The sequence below is a fragment of the Triticum dicoccoides genome, chromosome 1A, assembly GCF_002162155.2.
Source record: "Triticum dicoccoides isolate Atlit2015 ecotype Zavitan chromosome 1A, WEW_v2.0, whole genome shotgun sequence".
Taxonomy (NCBI): domain Eukaryota; kingdom Viridiplantae; phylum Streptophyta; class Magnoliopsida; order Poales; family Poaceae; genus Triticum; species Triticum dicoccoides.
Window position 1 is genome coordinate 601,876,773 of NC_041380.1, and position 25,842 is coordinate 601,902,614.

The 25,842-nt window shown below is 47.0% G+C and overlaps 2 protein-coding genes and 1 pseudogene across 2 annotated transcripts; 1 reads left to right on the plus strand and 2 right to left on the minus strand.

Moving 5' to 3' along the window:
- The first annotated feature begins 2,466 nt into the window (after window positions 1–2,466).
- LOC119349275 lies at window positions 2,467–7,139 on the plus strand. Its single transcript, XM_037617304.1, has 2 exons — window positions 2,467–2,982; window positions 6,899–7,139. The coding sequence occupies exons 1-2, from the start codon at window positions 2,484–2,486 to the stop codon at window positions 7,036–7,038; spliced, it is 639 nt and encodes a 212-aa protein (XP_037473201.1). The 5' UTR covers window positions 2,467–2,483; the 3' UTR covers window positions 7,039–7,139.
- A 3,913-nt stretch (window positions 7,140–11,052) lies between these two features.
- LOC119349285 lies at window positions 11,053–14,757 on the minus strand (annotated as a pseudogene).
- A 3,364-nt stretch (window positions 14,758–18,121) lies between these two features.
- On the minus strand, window positions 18,122–25,063 carry LOC119349295 (phenylacetaldehyde reductase-like). Its single transcript, XM_037617320.1, has 7 exons — window positions 24,949–25,063; window positions 20,778–20,931; window positions 20,512–20,681; window positions 20,202–20,387; window positions 19,634–19,796; window positions 18,874–19,063; window positions 18,122–18,761 (listed from the first exon to the last, which is right to left on the minus strand). The coding sequence occupies exons 2-7, from the start codon at window positions 20,887–20,889 to the stop codon at window positions 18,557–18,559; spliced, it is 1,026 nt and encodes a 341-aa protein (XP_037473217.1). The 5' UTR covers window positions 20,890–20,931; window positions 24,949–25,063; the 3' UTR covers window positions 18,122–18,556.
- Between the last annotated feature and the right edge of the window lie 779 nt (window positions 25,064–25,842).

Below are 25,842 nucleotides of genomic sequence, written 5' to 3' on the forward strand. Positions count from 1 at the left end.
CGCCGCGTATGGGGGCTTGGCGAGGACCCCTGCCGCCGCGCCGGGTGACGCCTCCACCGGTGCTGGGGCAGTTCTTGGACGCGGCCAGGCGAAGCCCCACCTCGGCAAATCGGCAGTGTACGCCGGCGACGGAAACTTCGCCGGGATCTGAGGTTGTTCGGGAGCCGGGTTCGGGGCCGAGATCACCGGGAATTCAAACTCATGTGGCCTCGGGCTTTGGGCCCATGCATGCAACGACGGAGACGGGCCAGACAGTGTTTTCCTGGGCCTTTCTGAAGTCGCGTATGCGGGCGATCTGGGCAGGTTTCCCTAATCAGCAGACCGCGTTCACAGCAACTCCATCGCTCAATTCATCGTCGCCCTCGTCCGCCGCCGAACCTCTGCACACCGCGCAGTCGCCGACTCCAGCTCCAGCTCCACCCCCAAGCGCCGGGGTCGTTGCCCGCTCCTACGCGGCGGTCGCGGCGACGCTTCAGCGCCCCATGGCGGGCGTTCCTCCGACGGCTCGTGGCGCTGTAGCCTCGGGAGGGCCAAGCCCTCGTGCCCCTCCGATCGTCGGGCCGACTCCCGCTCCTTCGCGTCCTTCGGTTCAGGCGCCGGGATACTCCGGTCCTCCACATCAGCAGCGGGGTCCGGCGCCGGTCTACAGCTATGGCCCACCACTGCAGCAGTCCCCTGGATATGGCCAGGGAGGGCAGTACGCCTTGACGTACGGTACGGTCCTCACCGGAGGGCAACCGTCCATGTACGGGGTTCCGCCAACTGGGGTATCCGCCCCTCCGCTATTCCATCCTGGTGGGGTTGTGGCTCAGCCGGCTCAAAAACGCAAAAAAAAAAAGAAGCCGCCTCAGCAGCAGCAACACCATGCGGGTGGAGATTTGCAACATGGTTTTCATCACCCCCCGCAGCATGTGCCAGTTCAACAACAATTTCAGCAGCAATCCATACCGCAACAGCACATGCACTCATATCAGCACGGGCAATATCAACAGGTTGTGCAGAATACGCCACAAGGGTCTGCTACTGTCGATGTCACACCGTTGGCTGCTCCAGTGTCTGATGTGCAGGTGGATACGGCGCCCAAGTACAAGGCTAAGAAAGGGGTACGTTGCTGGAAGTGTGCGGTTGATACGCATGCGGCGAAGGATTGCACTGTGCAACACTACTGTTATATTTGTGACAAAATCGCTCATCCAACGCTGCAGTGTCCGGTTCTCAAACTCCCTAAACCCAATGCTTTTGTTTCGGGAGTTGGTGCTGAGGAGACGTACTTTGTCCAGTTGCCTGATTGCGTGGTGAAAAATCACTTAGCACCAACACAGTCTCCGATCGCCCGAGTTCAGGTTACCGGTTTAATGGTACCGTCTAGTATTGTTGAGAGCCAGATTGCCAGGAGATGCCCGGTACATGATCAATGGAAGTGGGAGGCTATTCAACATGGGCATGATGCATACCTTGTTAGCTTTCCATCTTTCGAGGACTTGGACAGGGTGGATGGTATACAGATGACCGTTCCGTCTGTTAATTCTCAGATGACCGTTACCGCATGGAGGTCTCAGGAGGTCCCACATAAGCTAGAGCTCCAGAAGATTTGGCTCCATGTCGAGGGGGTTCCCCATACGGTGCGCCATTTTTGGGGCTTATGGGCCGTGGGTACTTTGATGGGCAAGACCTTGGACGTGGATCTTATTAGCCTGCGTCGCCGTGGAGTTGTTCGTATTCTCGTGGGTATGACTAACTCTCAGATTTTGTCAAAGGACAAGGACGACGCTGGGCCTTTTGTTGCTTCAGATGTGGTGGTTAAGCTCAAGGGCTACACTTTCACGTTCAGGAGGGAGCCGGCAGGATACATTCCGGACCCTGACTTTGTCCCGTTCATTTGGAGACGCAAGGGTGATGATGCTGACGATGATAGCGGCGCTAAGGAGAAGGATGATGAGATGGACACTTCGGAACACACTGGAAATCCGTCGAACCATCCGTCGTCTAGTTTAGCACCGAAGGATAACACTCATGTGACTCAAGATCAACGCCGGGAACTGTCGAGTGCTGGCTCTGGTGGTGCAACGAGAGGTGGTCCTGTGCTTTGGGCGGTCACTCCGTTTAACTCTTCGCCGCAGACGCCAAGAGGCATGGAGCTTGTCGCGAATCTTAGAGTCAACTCCACTTTGAGTAGTCCTCTCGGAAGATCGCCGCGGGATCATACACAGGACTCGTCCTCAACTCCTTCACCGTGCGCTTTGTTTGCATCGCAGCCCGCGCCGCATTCTCAGCCGGCATCATCGCAGTCCGCTGCCCTCCAGTCGGTGCAAGACACCGGCGGCTCGGCGGGGCGCCTGGAATCTTCTTCAGTGCACCTACAACCTGCTGCGAAGGTGGCGTCGCAGCCGCCGCCGCCGACGCGGACGGCGGCAGCCAAGCCGGCCGTCTTCAAGCCGGTGCAGGCCGCCAGAGGCATAGCGGGACGTCCGGTCACGCCTGTGATGAGCCGGCAACCCATGGCTTCGGTTGAGGCGGACAAGCATGCAGCTCACGTGGAGCTAGACATGCATGCAGCTCACGTAGAGCTAGACATGCATGCTTCTAGTGGGCTTGGACGTGTAGGCCTACCCCAGGGTGTGCAGCCATGCATAGTTGAACCTACGGCTGCTGTTCAGTCTCAGTCGGAGCCGGACGTGTCCACTGCTGCTCTTGGGTCTCAGGCAGAGCCTGACGTGGTCGCCTCACCCATGCCTGCAGTCAGGCCATCTTTGGCAGCGGCGCCACGTGTACCGGCGGTCGAGATTGCCGGGGAGGGGGTTGCTACTCCACCCTCATCCCCTCCTCCGGCAGCAGTGCATGCGCGACATCCTTCACCGGGGGTGACATCCACACGCCGAAGTGCTCGACATGCGGTGGCCGATGATGGAAGGACGGACACCGACGAGGACTCTTTGACCAAGGCTATGCGGCGTAAAGCTGTGCAGAACCTTGACAACCAAGGTACTTCGTCATCGCCCAAATCATTTTTATCTTTTTCTACTACATCCATTGTTGCTAAGTTAAATAATGTGGGTGTTAGTCTAGGAAATAATGAGAATGATATTTCTGTTTCCGCAAACGCTTTGAGACATTTGGAATATGACCGATTGAAGGTTACTCCACAAGTTTCTAGCAAATCTTTTATCTCACATCTAGATGAGGAGGAGCTGCATGCCACATCAGATGGTCAGCTACTCGCTCATGTAGTAGGGGAGGTTTCGGACGTGGGTTTGGAGGAACCCGGGCTTAGTTCATTGATTGAGCTTACAGCTTCCGGTCGTAAATCCAAGTCTGGTCGGTCGAAAAAAGGTCGTAAACCCTATAAAAGGGCGAAATTTTCTAAATCTCCTATTGTTTCCTCATGAATGGCATGTTCTTTAATAGCAGAGGTCTTGGTGACTTGGCTAAACATCTATTCATTGCGGAATGTAATAGGGATTACAATTTAGATTTTTTGGCTTTATCTGAAACGGGAAGACGTGATTTCTCAGTAAGTCTGCTTAACCGCCTTTCTGGTGGGATAGATTATAACTGGATTTCACGACCACCTCGAGGTCGTTCTGGGGGCATTTTACTCGGCGTTAACACAGAGACTATGGATGTTTTGGCTAGTTCGGAAGGCGAGTTTCATATTAAACTCCATATCCGAAACAAAGCTGACAACTTCACATGGACCCTCGTCGCCGTGTATGGGGCAGCCCAGGATGAACTCAAGGCCGTTTTTCTCCGTGAACTGGTTAATCTAGCGAAAGATAATCCCTACCCCATTCTTATTGGTGGGGATTTTAATTTGCTACGATTTCCAAGCGAGAAAAGCCGAGGTAGGTTTGATAATCACTGGCCTTTCCTTTTCAACGCTGTCATAGACAGTCTAGATTTGCGAGAGGTTTCAATGATTGGAAGACAGTTCACTTGGGCGAACAGTCTTTCGGAGCCGACATATGAGAAACTAGATCGCGTTTTAATGGATACCGACTGGGAATCCAAATTCCCTATGGTTTATATTCGCGCTCTTCCTCGTATAGAGGCTATCTCAGACCATGCACCCATCCTCTTAACCACTGGATCTCCACGTCCACAACACCGACGCAAGTTCAAGTTTGAACTAGGTTGGTTACATCGAGATGGATTCTATGATATGGTCAAGGAGGTGTGGGATAAACCGGTTGCCGAGCCTACCCCAATACACAAATGGAACAACAAAATGCGTGCATTACGTAAGTTCCTTCGTGGTTGGGCTAGGCACACTGCGGGTATCCTCAAAAAGGAGAAGCTTCGTCTTTCATCCATTATTGATGATTTAGAAGCTTTGGCAGAGATTAGAGCTCTCTCTGACCTCGAATTAGAGATCAAGAGTCAATCGAATGCCAAGTTAGCTCGCATGTTGCGCGAGGAGGAACTCAAGTGGTACCAACATTCAAAATCTCAGTTTATCCTCAAAGGTGATTCGAATACGAGATATTTCCATGGTGTCGCCAATGGTAGACACCGGAAGAAACTTATTCATTCCCTACAACAGGAGGAGGGCATGATTGAAGGGCATGAGCAACTTAAGTCTTATATCACTAGTTATTATAAAAATCTATTCGGGACTCCTCAGGAAGGAAACTTCTCGATGGATGAGTCTCGAACAGATGACATCCCCCAGGTTTCTGATGCGGAAAATAGCCTTCTAACAGCTCCATTTTCTGAGGAGGAAGTTAGAAAGGCAGTTTTCCTAATGGAGCATAACAAAGCACCGGGTCCAGATGGTTTTCCCGCTGAGTTCTACCAGAACTTTTGGGAGGTCATCAAACATGATCTCCTACTCTTGTTTGGCTGCCTTCATGTTGGTCAACTAGAGTTGTTTCGCTTAAACTTCGGTGAAATTATTTTAATACCTAAGGTTAATGAGGCTGAAAGGATACAACAATATCGTCCAATATGCCTCCTTAATGTCAGCTTTAAAATCTTCACTAAGGTAGCAACTATTAGGCTCAATTCGGTTGCTGAACATGTGGTTCGTCCTTCTCAAACTGCTTTTATGCAAGGCAGGAACATCCTAGATGGGGTTGTTGTCCTTCACGAAACAGTTCATGAATTGCATCAAAAAAAACTGAATGGGGTAGTTCTTAAAATTGACTTTGAAAAGGCTTATGACAAAGTCAAGTGGTCTTTTCTTCAACAGACTCTCAGAATGAAAGGATTTTCTGCAGAGTGGCGCGCAATGATTCATAGTTTTGTGGCTGGAGGTAGTGTTGCCATTAAAGTCAATGATGACGTTGGCAACTATTTCCAACCAAAGAAAGGATTGCGACAAGGTGACTCAATATCGCCCATGCTATTCAATATAGTGGCGGATATGTTAGCGGTCATGATTGAGCGTGCCAAGGTTGATGGCCAAATTGATGGGGTAGTGAATCATCTAGTGGATGGTGGTCTTTCTATCCTTCAATATGCCGATGATACGATTCTCTTTATGGATCATGACCTCGAGAAAGCAAGAAATCTGAAATTAATTTTATCAGCATTCGAGCAACTCTCAGGGCTTAAGATAAATTTCCATAAAAGTGAATTGTTTTGTTTTGGCGAGGCTCAAGACGAGGCCCATCTGTATGCCGACCTGTTCGGATGCGGGTTGGGCCAGTTTCCGATCACTTATTTGGGTATACCGATACATTATCGAAGACTCACAAATGCTGAATGGAAACACGTCGAGGAGAGACTACAAAAAAGGCTTAGCAGTTGGAAAGGTAAACTGCTATCTCTGGGTGGGAGGTTGGTCCTCATAAATTCAGTACTAAGTAACATGGTACTGTATATGATTTCCTTCTTCCAATTGCCGAAAGGAGTTTTACATAGATTGGATTACTTCCGATCAAGATTCTTTTGGCAAGGAGATAGCGAGAGAAAGAAATATCGGCTGGCTAAATGGAGTGTGGTTTGCCGTCCCAAGGACCAAGGCGGGTTGGGAATTCATGACCTTGAGGTTAAGAATAGAGCCCTCCTTGGCAAATGGTTATTTAAGTTGTTGACCGAAGATGGTGTATGGCAAACCCTTCTTAGGAGAAAATATGTGGGTTCAAAGGCGATATCCCAGGTATACTGGAAGCCTGGGGACTCTCATTTTTGGGCGGGATTAATGGCAACGAAGAAATATTTCTTCCGCTATGGGTCCTTCTCAATTAAGAATGGCTCGGAAATTAGATTCTGGGAGGATAAGTGGTTAGGTAATGCTACTCTCCGGGAACAATATCCAGCTCTATACAATATTGTACGTCACAAGAGTGATACTATTGCCAAGGTTTTGGAATCATTTCCGCCCAATGTGACGTTCAGAAGGGATTTAATTGGACCTAGACTTCAATCGTGGAACATATTACTTCAACGATTATCCACGGTACAGTTGTCACAGGGGTCCGATTTATTTCGTTGGAACCTACATGAGAATGGGCAATTCTCAGTGGAATCTATGTATAGAGCTTTGATCCAGTCTGACGTGCCAGTTGATATTAATAAGAAGATCTGGAAGATGAAGATACCTCTTAAGAATAAAATCTTTGCATGGTATCTTCGTCGCGGAGTCATTCTTACTAAAGATAACCTTATTAAGAGAAATTGGCATGGAAGTACGCAATGTGTATTTTGTCCGCATGATGAGACAATAAAACATTTGTTCTTCCAATGTAAATTGGCTCGTTCTATATGGTCAGTCATCCAAATAGCTTCTGGCTTGTACCCTCCTTGTAGTGTTGCTAATATATTTGGCAATTGGTTACATGGGATTGATCACAAGTTCAGAAGTCTACTTAGGGTGGGAGCGCTTGCCGTGATTTGGTCGCTTTGGCTATGTAGAAATGATAAGATTTTTAACGATAAAAGTACTTCGCTTATGCAGGTTATCTACAGATGTACTGGGACGCTTCGTTTATGGTCCTCTCTACAACGAGTGGAGAATCGAGACCTGTTTACGGAGGTGTGTACACGATTGGAGGTTACGGCGAGGGATACTTTTATCCAACATGGGTGGCAGCATGATCTTAGGATTGGGCCACCGACGGTTTAGGCGCTATACAAATATACTTTCTTTGTATTTCGCCTTCCTTTTTTATTTTTATTTTTCGCTTGTTCTGAGGATATTGTTGGCTGTGTGCATCTCAGTTATGCAGAGGCCGGGTGTTACTTAAACCTTTTAAGTAATAAAGCGCCCCTTTTCGAAAAAAGGAGTACTAAACATACACCTCGAGTAGTATATCATACCGATTACTAATACTCCCTCTGTACCTAAATACTTGTAGTTGGGGAGAACTAACTACAAGTATTTAGGTACAGAGGGAGTACTCAACATGCATGAACTGGGCTAAGCGTTCCATTGTCAAGATTGTGTCACAGGTTTCAGACAGAGACATATATATTGCTTCAGAGATATACCAAACCATGCACACTCACAGCAAGAAATTTCTGCTGTGATTTCATAACCGAAAGATCAACAAGGATCACGTATACAAGACTCGACAATATGAGCAAAGCCTCAGGTTATGAACAACTGACAGATCAACAATAGGAACAAAGCCCCAGGTTATGAACAACCGACAGATCAACAAAGATCACAGGCACAAGAATCAACAATATAATCGGGGAAAGCCAGAAAAGCAAACCGATGGAAAATCCAGTAATACCGTGTCAGATCATATCAGGATGCCTGTAAAGACATCTTCAGGAAGACTCATAGTCATAGGTATACAACCTGCAGACTGCACTTGTCAGCAAAACCGTCACTGTGTTGCCCGAACTTCACCTTCCACAAAGAAAACCTCCAAATTAAATGGGTTTCCCAGCAATAAATAAATGAGAAAAGGGAGACGCACTCGGATATATATGAAGAAGAGAGATACAAATATAGAGACTCAAACACAAGACCAAACAACATACTATCTGAACATGTCCCAGGTTTCAACAATCAGTCCGCACGGAGATCATGGGGCGGACTCAATAGCCAAGCCCCTATATCCGGGGATGATTTTGCCCCCATGTTTCACCACTTGGGTGAAAGTGACCTAAGAACCTATGTATGGGTGACACGTGCATTACTTTGGGACATGGAGAGGTAGGATGTGGTGCGTGGACATAGTGTTTAGATGCAAATTTTCTCAACGTTCTCTCCATCGGTGTGTACAATTACGGGTGTGCGTTGCAATTTTTGTTCACCCTATTTCTCACTAAATTTTTTGTTTGAGATTTTTTTTTTACTTTTTTCACAGCCTATTGACCGCCGTTTGGTTTTTTTTCTCTTTCTTATTTCTTTCTCGCGCATTTGCGTTGGTAGGCCGGCCTGTTCCTCTTGCATGTTTTGGTGATCTGCTCTGAGGTTGCCACGAGGGGCGAACCAACCTGTGGTTGAGATGGTTAGGTGGACAGTGGTATCCCAACCCACCAGGGTTCAAATCCTGGTGCTCGCATTATTTCAGAATTTCCGGTGATGCGCTTTCAGTGGGAGGAGACGTTCCCGTCGACGACGAGGCGTCTACGGTGACTTCGTAAATCTCAAGATGATATGCCGGCTCAGTCTCTCGGAGGTGCTCATAGGGGTAGGGTGTGCGTGTGTGCGTTCATAGGGATAAGTGTATGCGCGTTTATATGAGCGCTTATGTCTGTACTGATGAAAAAAAAAAAAAGGTTGCCACGAGGGTGACCGATCACTACTTGGCTTCGTTCTACAGCACGTGCACCCTCGTGATCGGCTTCGCATATATAGGCGGTCACCGCTTTGGTCGAGGCTTCTGGGCATTTCGGTCCCAGGTGGTTGTGCTCCAATTGGTTCTTTGTTGTTCTTTGTGTTTCGGTTTGGGCTACTTGCTCATTAGTGCCCGTACTTATTGATGGTTCGTCCTAGTTGGTACCACTGCCATCGCTATCCCCCTCCCCCTCCCCCCCTCTCGCCCCCATCGCGCCCTGCTGCCACACCGCATCGGCCGCCGACATACCACCTGGACAGCCAAGCGCCACCGCCATCGGCACCGACATCTCGTCACCCTGCCGTCATGGCGATCTTCATGTAGGTACCACTTCCGACGGCAGGGCCGCGCGCCGCCGCATTTCCCCTGCCTGCGCACGCGCTCCCTGCACACGGCCGCCCATGCGCCGCGGCCTGGCTCCCGACGTGTCGGTTCACCTGAAGGTCAAATCACATCGTCTTCCATCTCTGCAGCTTCTCGCCGCTCAGATGTCATGCCTCACCTCGAACCTCCTCCAGCTTGTTTCCTACTTCCAACTGGTCGCTTACACCATTGACGGATGCCCAAGGCTACCAGGACCATGCGGGCGAGCACCGGCATGGTGAGCCTCTCACTGCTCCTTCCTGAACTTTTTGTTTCTCTTTGTGGCTGGGTTCATACTCGATCAGGCGTCGGTTGCTGCCAGGGTCCTCGCTCCGACATCGGTGAGAAAACGCTGATGCTTCTCTCATGTGGCTGGGTTCATACTTTTATAGCAATCGATTGATTGATCCGCATTGTGCATCCATGTCTTGGCACTGCACCTGCAGTCACGCATCGATATGTGACCAATGTACTTGGAGCCGAGTGTTCGTGGTACTGCGAGATGACCTCGCGTTTGGACGGGCACCGTGGCGGCTGCGTCGGAGGAGGAGAGATCAAGAGCGCCAGGGCTTCTGTTCTGCAGGGAGAGGCAGCGAACCAGCAGCCGGTACTTCTGCTTTTGCACAGTATGCGCGACCGGCGCTCTCCTTGCTCGCGTGCGGGTGAGCCTTTGGATTTGAATTTTTAATCTTCTGACCATTTTTCGTTCTGGTTGTTTCATGGTGTCAAAGTAAACCAATGAATTTTTGGATGGGGAAGATACAGAGTAAATTTTTCGTCTAAATGTACTGATTTTATACATAAAGTTATATCTGGTGCGACACTATTCCTGTATGATGTTGAGCAAAGCTAGATTCATGTGTGATATGAATGTTCACATGTGAGGGCATCTCTTTCCAACTTATCTTCTTATGTCCACGGTCTTACCTACATGATTCTGTTAGCTTAGGTATTAATGACAATTACAATAAATGTTAAACACACTTCATATAGACAATTACAATACATGATTCTTTTAGCTTATGATTCTGTCGCCGCCGCGCGGGTAACGCTAGTATAGATTAGTAGAATGTAGCCAAAAGGTTTATACACACGACTGAATCTTAGAAGCAGCAATAAATATGGCAGGGCTTGTGAATAATAACTATCCAAAACATTACAACGAGCATCAATCACCACTGTCCAGCACCGTAGACTTGGCATCCATCGACTGACTGCAGGACCGCCCGAAAAGCAGCCAGGGTAGGTTGCGTCGAGCGCTGTAGGACCAAGCTCAACCAGAGCGGAGGTTCATTGGAGCCTTCCTTCTGATGGCAGCTTCTCTGTCAAGAAGTAAAAAAAGAACAGAAGAACAAACTTGAAGATATATCATTCATTCATCATCACCCAAGCATAAAAGATTGTGGCATTTTACATTCCAAGCAATGTTCGGGGCAGCAACTATGGCCAGGACAAAACCAACATCAGGTTAATGATTGCTGCATATTCACAAACGTTATTTCTCTATTCTAATTCAGATCCATGACTAGCAACAAGAGTTTATTAGGAAAAGAGGCGAAAGATGATTATACGAAGTTCACTAGTACATCTCAAACTGTAATTCTTGAAACATAACTGGAAGTTAAGCATCAAACATGAATAAAATGGTATTGCTAATGAAGAAAGATAACTGTAACATAACTGGGCCATTACCTGCTTCAGGAAATATGCAAAGTGAGCCTTCCACAAAACTCAGGATTTTCTTTACATTCCTTTCACATCAGTCTCCATACTTTGGCAGCCAGCTGAAGAAACAATCACACTCTTCCTACAATGATGCTAACTAGCTCCCTGCTGGTGCTCTACAAGGTCATGCAACTCACAGCATATCCATCACTAATAAAAGGCTATTGAGCAGCTCATTGTTGGTAAAACAGATTGGTCGCACAACCTGATAAATTCCAACTGTTTGTGACTATTCAACGGAAGGGTGGTTGGGGTGTAATGATAAGGCATCCCTGAACGCAGAAAGTATGGTTGCATCATGGGAGCCAACCCCACTAATAAGATAGATCTTCCGTAGGCGTAGCAAGTGTTTCATGCCGACTGGTGTACTACCGCCCCACTCCTTGGTATAGAGAGAGAGGGTTTATAGGTTGGGCATGGCCCCCCAAATATGCCATAGCGTCTTCCTCAGTCCAAAATTCAAAGTACTCCAGAACGGGAAATAGTCCCGGGCCTAGTATAGCCCATTCTTTAGAGATATGTGACGGACTGAATATGAGTTTAACGAGGGAGGGAAGCTCTCCAAGAAGACGAACCTCGTCAGTTGAGGTCTCCTCCACACGCAGGTAAAGGATGTGAAGGCAATGGAGACCACCCATCCATATAGGAACTCTAGGGAAATTCAACATGAACACATGCAATTTCTCGATGTGTTGGAAAGGATTGCATAATGAACACATCTGGCTATGGATTTCAAAATAACGCCCATCGAATTGAAGATACTTTAGGTTACAGAGCTTTCCGATGGAGCAGACCAAAGCATCAAGTGCTGGCTTCTCCAAAGACCACAAATTGATTGTTAGGTCCCTGAGATTGGCTAGCTCACTGAGACTTATAATACAGTTCTTCCCATTCAATTCCCTTTGACCGGTCCCCATGCCTACCGGTATTCTCAGACTGTTCAGTGATTTCATATTACCAATCCATTCAGAGAGTAGTCCATGGTTGCAATAAAGAATATAAAGATAGGAAAAGCGCGCGGACAAGTGGACTATATCTAAGGGGATGCTCTTCAGCTCTGAATGTATGTGCAACGTCTCCAAGTAAAAAGGGTCCTTGAAGTTCAGGGAGCTGTACGGCATTTGGTCCCAAAACATACAAATACCTCAATTGAAATAATTGGCTAATACTGGTGAGGTCAAGGGTGTCCACGTTTACCCAGGCGCTGCCATCAATCCTGAGCACCCGCAGATACTTGAACAACACGAGAGGAGGCATGGAGTTCCCCAACAGTGTAAAGGACCGAACTTGTGATAGCTTAACATCAATATATAGTTGGTCCATATGTTGCTCCACCACCAGCCATCGAGCTCAACGATAATCGACGGACCTTATACTTGCAGCCATGCAGTCTTGCCATGCCTTCATAACTGTATGCCACACTTAAAAAGTTATTTCTATCACACTTGCTTAGGATCAAATCAAGCATAATATCATGTACTCTACAAGACAACACCTCTCCATAATGTGTTTCACAAGGCCGAATCATGCTTCTATTGATAAGTTCATTGAAATAATTTCTACCAACAGCCTCCAAATCTTGCACGTGCAAACTACCAACAAGCAAGCCTTCAGCTATCCATTGCCGGACCAGATCATCCCTTAAGATCTCGCGATCCTCAAGATACATACCAAGGTACAATAAACATGCCCGTAGCCGAGCAGGAAGATGCATGTAGCTAAGGTTTAATATACTCTTCATCTCTCTCAAGGAGGGATTTGCAGAAGTCTGGGTGCCCAAAAAACCCCTTATACTCTCCCAGGCGTTCCTTGATCTTTCTTCACTGGCTAATAGGCTAGCTATTGTGATAACTGCAAGTGGCAATCCATGACACTTCTTCAAAATCTCAGCCACAACTTCTTCAAGTTGGAATGGACAATCATGTTCGGATCCAAATATTCTATTAAGTAATAGCATTCTTGAGTTTTGTTCATTGAGGGGTTTCAGTTTATAAATGCCTTCACAATCATTCTGGCAGGCTGCACCAGCCACACGTTCCACTCGTGTTGTAACTATTACTCTACTTCCATTATCATCTTCTCGGAAAGCACAACTAATAGTATTCCATGCTGATTGATCCCACACATCGTCAGCAACAATAAGGTACCTATTCAAATGTTTGCAGAGGTCAAATACATTATAATATAATTAATTAATTATAGACAAGATCATCATAATTTTCACAAAATAAGTTCCATAATAAATAGGAAATTTTCTGAAAAGCTATGAATTATCATATTGAATGGAAAAGTAATATGAAAACATATAACCATTTAGCACATAAGGATCACATAGGCATTCCAAAGTCTTTCTTTTAAAAGAGCTCTCTTTACTAAAGGGATAGAGCAGTGCCAACATTGTTTCTAAGACAACCTAGCAATTTTTACGCTAGATGGAAAATATACCAAAACTTCAACCAATCATTCTAATGATTGTATCTCTGCTACATTTTTTTCTCTATAAGTATCCATGTGTATCCCAAAGACCCAAAATAAGAAAACAATCACAAATCTCAAATGCACGGACAAAAATCAGTACTGTGCATGTGAATGTGACCTCATAAATCAATCTTTAGGTTAACAACTTTCACCAGAAAAAAGGAACATAGGGGTATGTTTAACCCTAAATGTACAAACTCTATCAAAACTTCAGACCGCTTTAGCACATATGGGCCACAAAGATATTTGAAGGCCTTTCTTTTGAAAAAGCACTTCTCACTAATATCCTATACTCCCTCCGTCCCATAATATTAGAACATTTTTCAAGATAAAACAACTTCGAAAACTTTCTTATATTATGGGACGGAGCGAGTAGCAAATATGACACTAGATGGAAAACATACCGATGCTTTAACCGATTTTTCGAAAGATATATGTTTTCCACATTTATTTTCTTTCTGATTTTCAATTTCTGTCTTAAAAACACAAAGAACAAAACAATCAACGTGCGGCTTGGATGGACAAAATTCAGCATCAAATATATATACGCTAACCATTTACTTAGCTCACATTTAACACGAGTAGCTCATGCAAGTGACTATCGACAAGTAATACCTTTTCTTTTTCAGATGTTCCCTTAGCTCTTCAATGATGTCGTCAACCTTGCGAGTACGAGATGAATCAGGATCCTTCATCTTAAGCTTCAGTTGTAAATTGTTGAGTAGCTCAGTCATATCAGGCCTTTGTGAAACTGAAAAGAATGCTTTGCAATCGAATTGTGAGCTAATCTTGTCATACACCTGTTTGACGAGTGTAGTTTTACCAAGACCACCGAACCCAAAAATGGATACCACCTTGAGTTTCTTCCGACTATCCAGCAACCGAGTGGCGACCTCTTCTCTTGGGCCATCAATGCCCACGAGAGTTTCTGCCTCCTTGTAGACCGCTTTCAGCCGAGGGTCAACACGCACGGGACCAGAGGCAGGCTTCCAGTCATCAATCTTATACCTCTCGCGCCGAGCATTTGCCTCTATTGCAAGGGTCTTGAGCTCTTCCATCCGGTGGGCTATGCGAAGGCGTTGTCGCAGTCGCAGCTTCTTGATGCGTCGAGCAGTAATCTTAATGAAGCCCGCCTTGGCATCATCGACCCGACAGTGGCGCATGAAGTCATCGATGCAATTCTCCATGTCGTAGGCCATCTCCCCGACATCGTCTCTCCATTCCTTGACCGACGGATCGAGCTTGACATTTGAGCTCGAGCTCATCATCCATGAGGTCGAGCTTGTGGAGGGCGGCGTTCATGGCGCTGAGTTCCTTCTTGAGGAAGGAGGCCTGCTTCTTGACCCCTTTGAACTTGTTGTACTCGTCGCCCATGAGTGTGGTGAGCTTGCCGATGAGGGGGTTCATCACCCCGCTCGCCACGGTCACGATTCCGCCGGCCATCTCGCGTGCTCTCTTGGCTTGGCGGCTGACTGGCTACAGACAGAGTGAAGCAGAGGTTAGTTGGTGTCATAAATAAAGAGATCAAAAAAAAAGAAATTAACTGGTGCATGGCGAGGGGTTGGGATCCTCTGCAGTGGCGATTGGTCTGTTACCTTGATATGGTGAAGAAATGAGATGTACGGGGAGGTCGCAGATTGCGCGGCAGCGAGCCGGAGGCGGTCGGGGGAGAAGGAATGTGGCGGGGAGGACACGGATCCGGCATCCGGGTGCTCTATCTGTGTGAAGCAAGAGTTAGTTGGAAGCAGCGTTTTGGGTCATACTACTATATGATCCCATTATCCAGACCATAGATTCAGCTGTTTGAATGTGTCATGTCGCCATGTAATGATGCATGTGCGAGCCACAGATATTCGGGTATTCGGCTTTTCTGCGTATGCGTAGAAGTACGCAGAAGGTCGATACGTAGGGTGGGTAGACGCAATAAAGCACCCACATGGCAGGCCCAGGCACCTGGTTATTTGATGAGACGGATGGTCTGTCGGTACGGGAGATGCCTCATAGCAGGACCAGGTACAGACCATTTGTAAACTGCAACCGGCAATGTTTACACAACACAGGCCATAGATTGATTACAGATTATTATTATTTTGCGGGGAGATTGATTAAAGATTAATAATACAAAAATCTGCATGATAGTAATACAAAAACTATCAAAAAATCATGTAGGCAAATTGGGGTATTCTTTATTGTAACAAAAGTTTCAAAAAAAAAATTTGCATGCTGTATGATAACAAGAAGCAGGGGTTAAAAAAAGCTAATTCAAATCTATACAAAACAGGACCCGATTTCTTGAGAAAAGGGAAAATAATCGAAAATTGGAAAGAAAAAAGAATCAGGAAAGAAAAGGAGAAAGGAACGGGAAAAAATAGAAACAGAATAAAGAGAAAAAAATCAAATGGGCCGGTCCAGTGTTGGGCATCCTGTGCGAAGCTCCAGCTATTTGATGCTTCGTGCGGCAAATAGGCTTTCGCAGCTGCCTGGGCAGATAAACAGGTGGGTTGGCTTGGCCGGGCCAGAGCGTGCGCGGTCCCTGTACGAAGATTCTTTTTTCTTTTATAGCAGACGAATGTACAAAAATTGAGTATCATCTTGGATAGAAAAAAAACTTTACGTCGGTGAACGGATAAAAAAATCGGAGAAACGCAACTTGCTTTATTTTTTTGAGCATCAGTACAGACACAAGCGCTCATATACACGCGCATACACTCACCCTACCCCTATGAGCATCTCCGAGAGACTGAGCCGGCATATTATCTTGAGATTTACGAAGTCACCGTAGGCACACCGCATCGGCGGAAATCCTGAAATAAATCCAAGAATAATGCGAGCACCAGGATTTGAACCCTGGTGGGTTGGGGATACGACTGTCCACCTAACCAACTCAACCACAGGTTGATTCGCCACAACTTGTTTTATTAGTAGGTATAGATATAAATATAGATATAGATATAGATACGTACTTATACTCCTACATTTTTTCCCAATTATATGGAGCTCAGATGTACATGTACATGTACATCGATGCAAGAAAAGAACATAGATGTAAATCCGTCAGCACTTTGCCGTACGTACGTGTAATGGACACCCTGCCACTCTCGTCATGTACATGCATGCGCTCCCACTCTCGCCATGTACAACATCACTAGTAGAAAAAGGATCTGTAGTCCCGGTTCGTAAGAGCTTTTTGTCCCGGTTCTGGATTGAACCGGGACTAAAGGGACAGAAAGTCCTGAGACTAAGTTTGTACCGTCTGTAGCTTCTTCCTATTGCTTCTTGCACTGAAAAAAAGAAGAGAATACTCTGAATAAGCTTCTTCCTATTGCTTCTTGCACTGAAAAAAAGAAGAGAATACTCTGAATAAAACAAACATTCAAACCATAGTCAACCTCAATGCAATGCATGCGTGTCTCAACGAAGGTAAGTTTCAGAGTAATATAAAGTACTGAAACAGAGAAATAATTGCCCTGGTAAGAACAACCATGTGAGACCATTTTGCTTCCTCAAGACATAATTGATTTTAGCAATGAGGGGTATCTTAATTAGCAACTCATCGAAGAAAATCATAGAAGATGATCGCTCTGCTTGAATATTCTGTTCATGCTCAATGAATTCTTCAGTTCCCAGCTCTTTGAAATTGTCAGTTAACATCTCACATAAGAAGCACAATGATAAAACTACTTCTGCCCTTGTGAGTTAAGTTATCACATCAGAAACATACTGAATAAAAAGTACGCGCGTGAGTTCACATCTAACATTTTTTTCAAGAAAGGAGTTCACATCTAAAATGAGTAACTTAGCAAGATATATTCTTATTCGGAAGAGGATGCCTAACCAAAGTGATGACGGCGAGCAGACCAGTAGCGCACAAACTACGGGCAGCAGTGGGCAAAAGTCACCGAGATATAGTCATGGACACAATCAGCAAGGGCGACCTGGTGGCAGTGTGCACCATGGCCCCGTCAACTGGGAGCGCCCGCGGTACTGGAAGAGTAATCAAATGACGATTCAGTTGATTCGATAGATTAAGGGATAGTTGGAGAACTACTACCAGCGTCCATGAAGCCCATCCTCCACTGTCGACTAAAGCCCATCCTCTGCATCGGTATACAGGATGTGTGGATGCGCCGATGGTACTGTGTGGCATCGCGGCGGCCTCCCAATTCATATGAGAAGCACCCGGCCGCCCGGTTGCCCGATGTCCCACTTCAAAAATCATAAAGCTAGGTTGTCAGAGAAGGCAGATTCCAGCTGCCAGACCTGAGGCAGCGCGGGCTCGATGCCTCATCTTACATGGAGTCTTCAAGATTTCGATTGGAGGGAAGATGGGGCGTTTCCATCTGAGATGTAGTAGGGGCCTTGTTCTTCATCTTATTGGTGCGTGTAGCTTGGCGACGGCATGTCGTAGGTCGGGCCGAGTTGACGCTTGAACGCCGTCCATGAAGATAGCGAGGTTGCGGCTGTAGATCTCCCAAAAATTGAAAAGATGCTTGAGCACATACTCGAGAGAGATGGGACAACACGATTCGCCTGTTCGGCAGCGGCTCGATATCAGGCCCATGTTGCAGCAGAAGTGAAAAATGGCCACACCGGAGAGAAATAAAAGATTTGACATGGTATTCTCAAAAGAAAGAAGGAAAATCGACATCGGTGCCAATTGATCAGTGTTGGGCTAATTTGGTCACACACACGCTGAGATTGCCCTAGGTGCCCTAAGTAGCAGTCGGCAGTGACCACAGTGATGATGAGAGATGAGACTCGCCTTCTTATAAAACATTTGGAATACATTTTGCTTCAATACTGAAATCGGAAATCGGGGATCTACTCCTTTATTATCGACGAGGGTAAATGTTCTTAACAACATCTTCATAATCATCCTTGAGACCTCGACACAACACAGCAGAAAATAAGAAGATACAATCCGGAACCGAAAAGTTATCTACGGTAGGCAATGAGCAGCTTCACTCTCTAGCCTCTTATCATCTGCCCTTGAGATTGAAAGCATCAACATATCATTTATTATTTCACATAACATTCAGCAATTCACAACCACAATGACTTATGTACTCCCGCCGTTCCTAAATATAAGACTTTCTAGAGATTCCAATATGGACTACATACGGAGCAAAATTGAGTGAATCTACACTCTAGAACACGTCTATATACATCCGTACGTAGTCTGCATTGAAAACTCTAAAAAGCCTTATATTTAGAAACAGAGGGAATAGAAAGCACTGAGCACTGCCACCCTCCACTCACTCTTCGGCAGCTTGATAATGGCGGAAAATATCAGGAAGGCGGTAGGTCTGTCCCTCGACATCCTGCAGAATTCCCATCTTTCGGTAGTATTCGATGCTGTCCAGGAGCGTCTCCTCCAATGCCCTCGGATTCCAGCCCAGATTACTCAATTTTGCCGACGAAATCGGCGTGACAGGAGAGTTTTGATGTGCATCGGCCTTGCTGCAGAAAGCAGAGTGAGAGAGTTATTCAAACCAAATAAACAAGCACGGGGTTCAGGGCAAATGTGCCATTTGATACATACAAGGAACACATGATAAGATAAGAGACCCACCATTTTACATAGTTGTAGTCAGGGTACGTCTTCTTTAGCAGCTCCAGCAAAGCCTTTGTGCTAATGTAATTTGGTGCGCAGATATATCTCCCGGATGATTCTGGTTTCTCATATATCAGAAGCAAAGCATCGGCCACATCACGGACATCGACTATTTGCAACGGCGTGTCATTCAACACATTAGGACCCCCTATAATAAAATTTTCATCACTCCCAGCCGTCAACAATACATAACAAGTAGATCTCTAGCATGCAATTAATTGGATGAGGTAAAAAATAATTGTGCACAAACAGAAGAAGCGATACAAGACACTATTAAGAGTCACATTAGTCCAATCATATTTAAGAACCATCTTCAACAGCACAAATGAATTGTGTAGTTCTTACATAAGGGCCTGAATTGGAAATTAAGGGCATTTTGGAGCACAAGATTACAAAATGGTAATGCCAAAAAAAAATTGTATGTTCTGGCTTCTCGAATCATGAAGCAATAAAGGGAATTTCTATAGGAATTTTACAGGAATTCAAGAAGAGAGAAGGTCGAGAGGAAATTTTCCATAAGGTCTAAGCTCATGGAAGAAATTGGATTCAGTTATTATATAGAACGTCCAAAAGAATCCATAACAAATTCCTAAACCCTACATTACCAAGAGAGCCTTGCACGTGATTACTGCATTTTTTCCACCCAGAGACATGAACTTTTTTTGTGAGGTAAATGATAATCCCAGGGCAAAAAAAAAAAAAGAAATAACGAGGGCACCTTTTATGACGTAGATGAGGAGTTCGCTGGTGGTGTTGACAACAGGTTGCAATTGTGGCCCAAAAACAATACAACGACATAAAGTAACCACATTGAGCTCATTCTTCTCTGCATATTCCCATGCTGCCTCTTCAGCAACAGTTTTAGCAAGACTATACCAGGCCTGCCAACAAAAATTGTAGGTTTGAACTCAGTGCTCAGATGTTGCAACCATTTTTAGTTTCTGAGTAATTACCGATTAATGATGAAGTGAACTACTAATATGTTAGGAATCAACAAAGAAAATCAACATGTTAAATCTTGATGCAAATAAATTAAAGTATATGCTTAGCAAGTTAGCATCCGCAAGTACGTTGCGACTGAATTCCATTGTTCTATCACCTCACAGTTCTAGTTTACTCCCTCCGTTCCTAAATATAAGTCTTTTTAGATTCCAATACGAACTACATACGGATATATACAGACATATTTTGAAATGTAGATTCACTCATTTTGCTTCGTATGTAGTCCGCATTGGAATCTCTAAAAGACTTATATTTAGCAACGGAGGGAGTATAACTTTACTAACCTCCTTCTCCATGCATATTTTTCTGTCGGACCAGCAACTCTCGTCTTTGGGTTTACCCTGAGGCCAGTTGGGGTTAGAATGAACAGCAGCAGTGGATGACACCACCACAACCTTCTGAACCTTCAGAGATGAACAAACTTCAAGAATATTTAGGGTGCCCTTCACGGCAGGCACCATGATTTCTGACTGCAGGGTTATATTTAGCACAACATTAGTAACAGACCATCAAGAATCTGCATTTTCAAATACTGAGATTTCAACGAGATTCTGAACTTTTGTGGACCAAGTGAATCGACAGATGTGTACTAGCCTCAGGGTCGACGGTCTTATCCGCGGGAACAGGGGAGGCGACATGGAAGACGCCCTGGCAGCCCTCGACGGCGGCGGCCAGCGCGGCGCGGTCGAGCACGTCGGCCTTGAACAAGCTCAGGCTCTCCGCCGCGCCGTCCAGCTGCATCAGATGCGCGTTCTTCTGGTCACCTGAAACGGCATCCCGACATTAATCACCAACCGGCGAAGCAGGCAGCAACAGCAAGAAGAGAGGAGGAGCGGCCGGATCAGGCGCGCCGTGCATACATGGGTCGCGGACGGTGGCGTGGACGGCGTAGCCCCGGGAGAGGAGCAGCTTGACGAGCCACGAGGCGATGTACCCGCCGCCGCCGGTCACGCACACCCGCGGTGGTGCCATCCTCCTCCTCCTCGCTTACGGGCTGGCTCGCAGCTTGCTCGGCTTTAATGTTGGCCCAGACCACGTCGCCGAGTACTTTCCGGCGATAGGCGATGACCGACGATGACGAACGACGAACAAAGCTACTTCTAGCCGGATGCAACGCAGTGCAAAGCTAGCACCAAGTTGTCCTGATCGATTCTTTGATAGGACGTATACTAGTACTAGCAGTAAGCTAGCTAGCTTTCGACTTGATCTATCCTAGCTGATGCACAATACGTACGCACACGGAAGACGCCGGCGTTTTGCCACAGGCACGTATGCCTGTTTGGATCTGTATTACTTTCACAAATCGATAGTACAAGGGGTAGGGGTACACGCATATAAATATGCTCACGATAGACTAGAAGCTAACCTACTCGGTCTCTACTTCTAATCCTACCCGGTGACTGTTTCTGTGTACGAGCCGGACACAGTGCCACGCACGTCGTGGTTATTCCAACAATCACCCCCCTAAACACGACGTCGTCATGTCACAGCTCGATGCTGACCCAAGCCTTGGTTAGGATGTCCGCCATTTGATCGTCCGTGCAAACGTAGTTGACCTCCATCTTACCTTCTTCCACGCAGTCCTTTATGTAGTGGTACATCGTATCAATGTGCTTGCTCTTATCACGCCGCACTGGATCCTCACGTAGAAAAGTTGTAGACTCACTATCAACATTGAGCACCACTTGTTTCGGATCTCGATCCATGAGATCACTGTGTAGCCGTCCTAGCCACACATCTTGGCACTCTGCTTCACTTGAAGTCGATGCCACCACTTTCTGCTTTCGTGATAGCCAACTTACTATGCTTTCACCAAGGAAATATGCCACGTCCGAGGTACACTTACGGTCGCCAACAATTCCTTCCTTGCCACTACCACTGTAGCTAATTAGTTTCACCATCTCCTTCTTGCTCATCTCAAGACGAGGTTCCATTGAAGCGACAATGTGATTGCAATCTTTCATGCCACGGCTTTCAAGTATCTTCCTTGCATATGCCTCCTGGCATAGTGTGATCCCCTTCGGCTTTTGATGTACCTCAATCCCGAGGTTGCAACTCAATAAACCTAGATCATCCATCTTGAAAAGCTCCTTCATTTGTAGCTTAAACTTTGCAATCGCCTCTTCATCTGCTCCAGTTATCAACAGATCGTCGACGTAGATGCCAACTAGTAGACGATCCCTGACTTCACCTCTCTTGTACATTGGATGCTCTAGTGGGGCTTTCTCAAATCCAAGAGAAATCAAAGTTTGATCAAGTTTGATGCTCCATGCCCGAGAGCCTTGCTGTAGCCCGTACAATACTTTGTGTAGTTTCAGTACCTTGTGTTCCTCTCCCTCTTTGATGAATCCCGGTGGCTGATTCACATACACATCTCCTTCTAACTCGCCGTTCAAAAACGCGGAGTTTACATCCATGTGATGTATCTTCCATGATTCCTGAGCCGCGAGAGCGATGAGTAATTCCACCGATTTCATCTTTGCAACGGGAACGAACACTTCTTCGAAGTCCGCACCTTCCTCTTGCATGTACTCTTTGTCTACTAGCCTTGCTTTGTGGTTCACGGCCCCATCGGCATCTTTATTGATCATAAATTCCCACTTGAGATCCATGACTTTTTCATTGTTGGGAAGATCCACAAGCACCCATGTATTATTGTCGTGGATCGACCTCAACTCTTCTTCCATAGCCTGACGCCAATATTCCTTCGTATTTGCGCCCTTGAATTCCGCCGGTTCCTCGGCGTTTGCTAGACACCGTCGCCCACTCCCTTTCACTTTTGCCGGGTCAATCGTCCGAAGAGTCTTCTCCGAATATGGGTGTAACACCGGTTGTAGCAGAACAGGTGTAGGTGGCGTTGTCCTCGTCTCTTGTGCCTTCGGAGACGACATTATTTGCATGGCTCCTTGTACCTTCAGGAGTAACTCACCGTTTGCTTCGCACATTGCTTTTGGCAAAGCTAGACTTTCATCCCCAGGTACGGACGTTACCTTGCCGTTCCCATCTTCTTGCATTATAGTGGCCAAGCATGGCAAAACTGTACGTACATGCGCTGGTAATGGACCTTGCATATCTCCTGGATCACTTGCAACGTCACTAGGTATAGATGGCCCTAGCTCACCAAGTGAGCCACCAAGCCCTCCTGCTGGACTTGTTTGTAGCCCACCATGCGAGCCTTCTCTTGTGGCTAGGCCACCACACGTAGCTGTCTTGGAGGCTCCTTGTGCAGCACTCGCTGCTGGGTGCGAGGCGCCCTTACTCCGCACAAAGGGATCCAGCTTTGGTGCCTGCGGCCGGTGCTTTCGGCCTACTCAGCGAGACACCATGTCCAGTGCTATTTTTGTGGCCACCTACGGACCTCTGAACAGCACAAAGATTACTTCTCCATGGTCGAGCACACGCAGCTATTGCTGCATCCGCTCCAGCAAAGTTGGCACTTATGCCTGTAACATCGACATAAATTTTGGAATCATCCCCTGCATCTGTAGCTTCGACACGACTTTCCGAACCATAATATTGATGGCAAACTTTTTCTTCCGCAAGCTTGACAATTTCTTTAGTCAACACTTGTGAGTCTGGATCCTCCTCGTCCACGAGTTCGCTCATCAATATCATGTCACCATCATCTCCTTGTTGGGCCATGAGCGCCTTCTGCTTCGGTGCTTCCTCGCAGTCAGCCTTGAAGTGACCAAGGAGGCCACAGTTATAACACCTCACTTTTCTGATGTCAAACTTCCTCCTCGGTGGTGCAGGTGCAGCCTCATCATCTGAGCCGTCGTCCGAGTCGGCGAAGTTCTTTCTCGTCGAACGCTGCTTCCCCTTCTTCTTGCTACTGCTTATGGATCTGCCTCGCTTTTCCAGGGAGATCCACTGCGCCTTTGTGAGCATCACAAGCTCGTCGTTCTTCCCGTCCCCAAGACTGTACCGCATACGCTCATCGTGAGCCTTGTACCGTCCGACAAGATCGTCGATGGAGAGAGTCACGAGATCGACGCACTGCTCGATCGCCGTGACAATTTGCAGGTACCGGGGAGGGGCCGCGCGCAAGAACCGCCGGACAACCGAGGCCTCCGTGAGGTTCTCTCCAAGCGCTCGAATCCGATTGACGAGAGTAGCCACCCGTGAAGCAAACACATCCACGGACTCATCATCGCCCATGACCAAAGTCTCGTAGTTCCTTACGAGAGTTTGAAGATTGGCTTGCTTGACACGGGTGTGTCCCTCGAACATGAGCTTGAGCGTATCCCACACCTCCTTCGCCGTTGCTTTGGCGATTAGGTGCTGGAGGACATCCATCGGCATCACCGAGTAAATCGCTGACGCCGCCTGCCGATCCTTCCGGTGCTCGGCTCCCTCCTTCTTGAACGCGTCGCCTCCGGGATCCACCACGTCCCATAGCTCGTTGGCGCGGAGACCACACTCCATGAGGGCCTTCCAGACCCCGAAGTTGTCGCGATCAAACCGTGGATACGATGAACTCGCCGGAGCAGCAATTACTTTAGCCGCAACGGAATACTCCGCCAGCTGCTTGGTCTTCTCGTCGTCCGTCATGATCCTCCGTTACTAGAAGATCAACCTTGCTCTAGATACCAATTGTTGGCCCAGACCACGTCACCGAGTACTTTCCGGCGATAGGCGATGACCGACGATGACGAACGACGAACAAAGCTACTTCTAGCCGGATGCAACGCAGTGCAAAGCTAGCACCAAGTTGTCCTGATCGATTCTTTGATAGGACGTATACTAGTACTAGCAGTAAGCTAGCTAGCTTTCGACTTGATCTATCCTAGCTGATGCATAATACGTACGCACACGGAAGACGCCGGCGTTTTGCCACAGGCACGTATCGTGCCTGTTTGGATCTGTATTACTTTCACAAATCGATAGTACAAGGGGTAGGGGTACACGCATATAAATATGCTCAAGATAGACTAGAAGCTAACCTACTCGGTCTCTACTTCTAATCCTACCCGGTGACTGTTTCTGTATACGAGCCGGACACAGTGCCACGCACGTCGTGGTTATTCCAACATTTAACAATTTCTCCACCCACTCGCCGGTAGAGACTCCACGGCGCAGATCGACATCCCCTTGCTCTTTATGCCGCGGTAGCTACGCGGGCACACAGCCGCTGAGGCCATCTGCCGCTCACTCTCCAGTTCATCAGGCCCTCTCTATTAATGGCACATAAATTTTAGCCGGTTGGCATCTCCAACGCCGACCTGCCCGTCCGTACCATACTGGCTGCATCGCCGAAGTCACGGTTCTGTATCGATCCAGATTCGAATATGATTTTTCCTGTAAACCGGAAACAAATATGAGATGTTTGCGGGAGTCCTCTGCCCCCTAGCCCATCCAAAAGGAAGGCAGAGTTCGTGCTTTTGTAGCATTTCGCATTGTTTTCGTGCCAAAATCTCTCACTTTTTTATTTCACTCTCCGTCCCTCTCAATTCAATTCCCGCTCTTTTCTCCCACCCTCTCTTTCCCTCTACCGTCAACGTATGGAACCGTTAGAGAATATGTTGCAGATGGAGCCGGCGGAGGTGCTTGGGGACTCGAGCATCACGCTCGCCCGGAAGATCAACTCGGAGACGCGGCAAAATCGTCGCGTCAAAGCAGGCCGCAAAGGAGGAAAAGGTGAAGAAGCGGCTGGCTGGTGGTGGTGGCGATGGGCATGGAAGGCGTGGCGGACGCCGCTAGACGGGCGCGCCCAGACGGCATCGTGACCGGAACCTTACAAGCCTCTGTACTAGTATGCCACCAAGCAGCTCGCAACCCCCGCTGATATGGTTCCTTACATCGTGGACGTTAACCCTGCGTCGCTCTTCTCCTTGAAAAAGGTCGCGCTCGAGAAAAAGAGGGTGATAATACAGACAGTCCTTGCAGACATGGAGCGTGTGAAAGAGCATATTCTCAATTTCAATA

Coding starts and splice junctions, on each gene's coding strand:
- LOC119349275 (XM_037617304.1), top strand. CDS start 2,484: ATGAGCCGGCAACCCATGGCTTCGGTTGAGGCGGACAAGCATGCAGCT. Junction 2,983..6,898: donor GCAGAACCTTGACAACCAAG/GTACTTCGTCAT, acceptor TCGCTTATGCAG/GTTATCTACAGATGTACTGG.
- LOC119349295 (XM_037617320.1), bottom strand. CDS start 20,889: ATGGCACCACCGCGGGTGTGCGTGACCGGCGGCGGCGGGTACATCGCC. Junction 20,682..20,777: donor CGCCACCGTCCGCGACCCAT/GTATGCACGGCG, acceptor ATGCCGTTTCAG/GTGACCAGAAGAACGCGCAT. Junction 20,388..20,511: donor ATAAGACCGTCGACCCTGAG/GCTAGTACACAT, acceptor ATAACCCTGCAG/TCAGAAATCATGGTGCCTGC.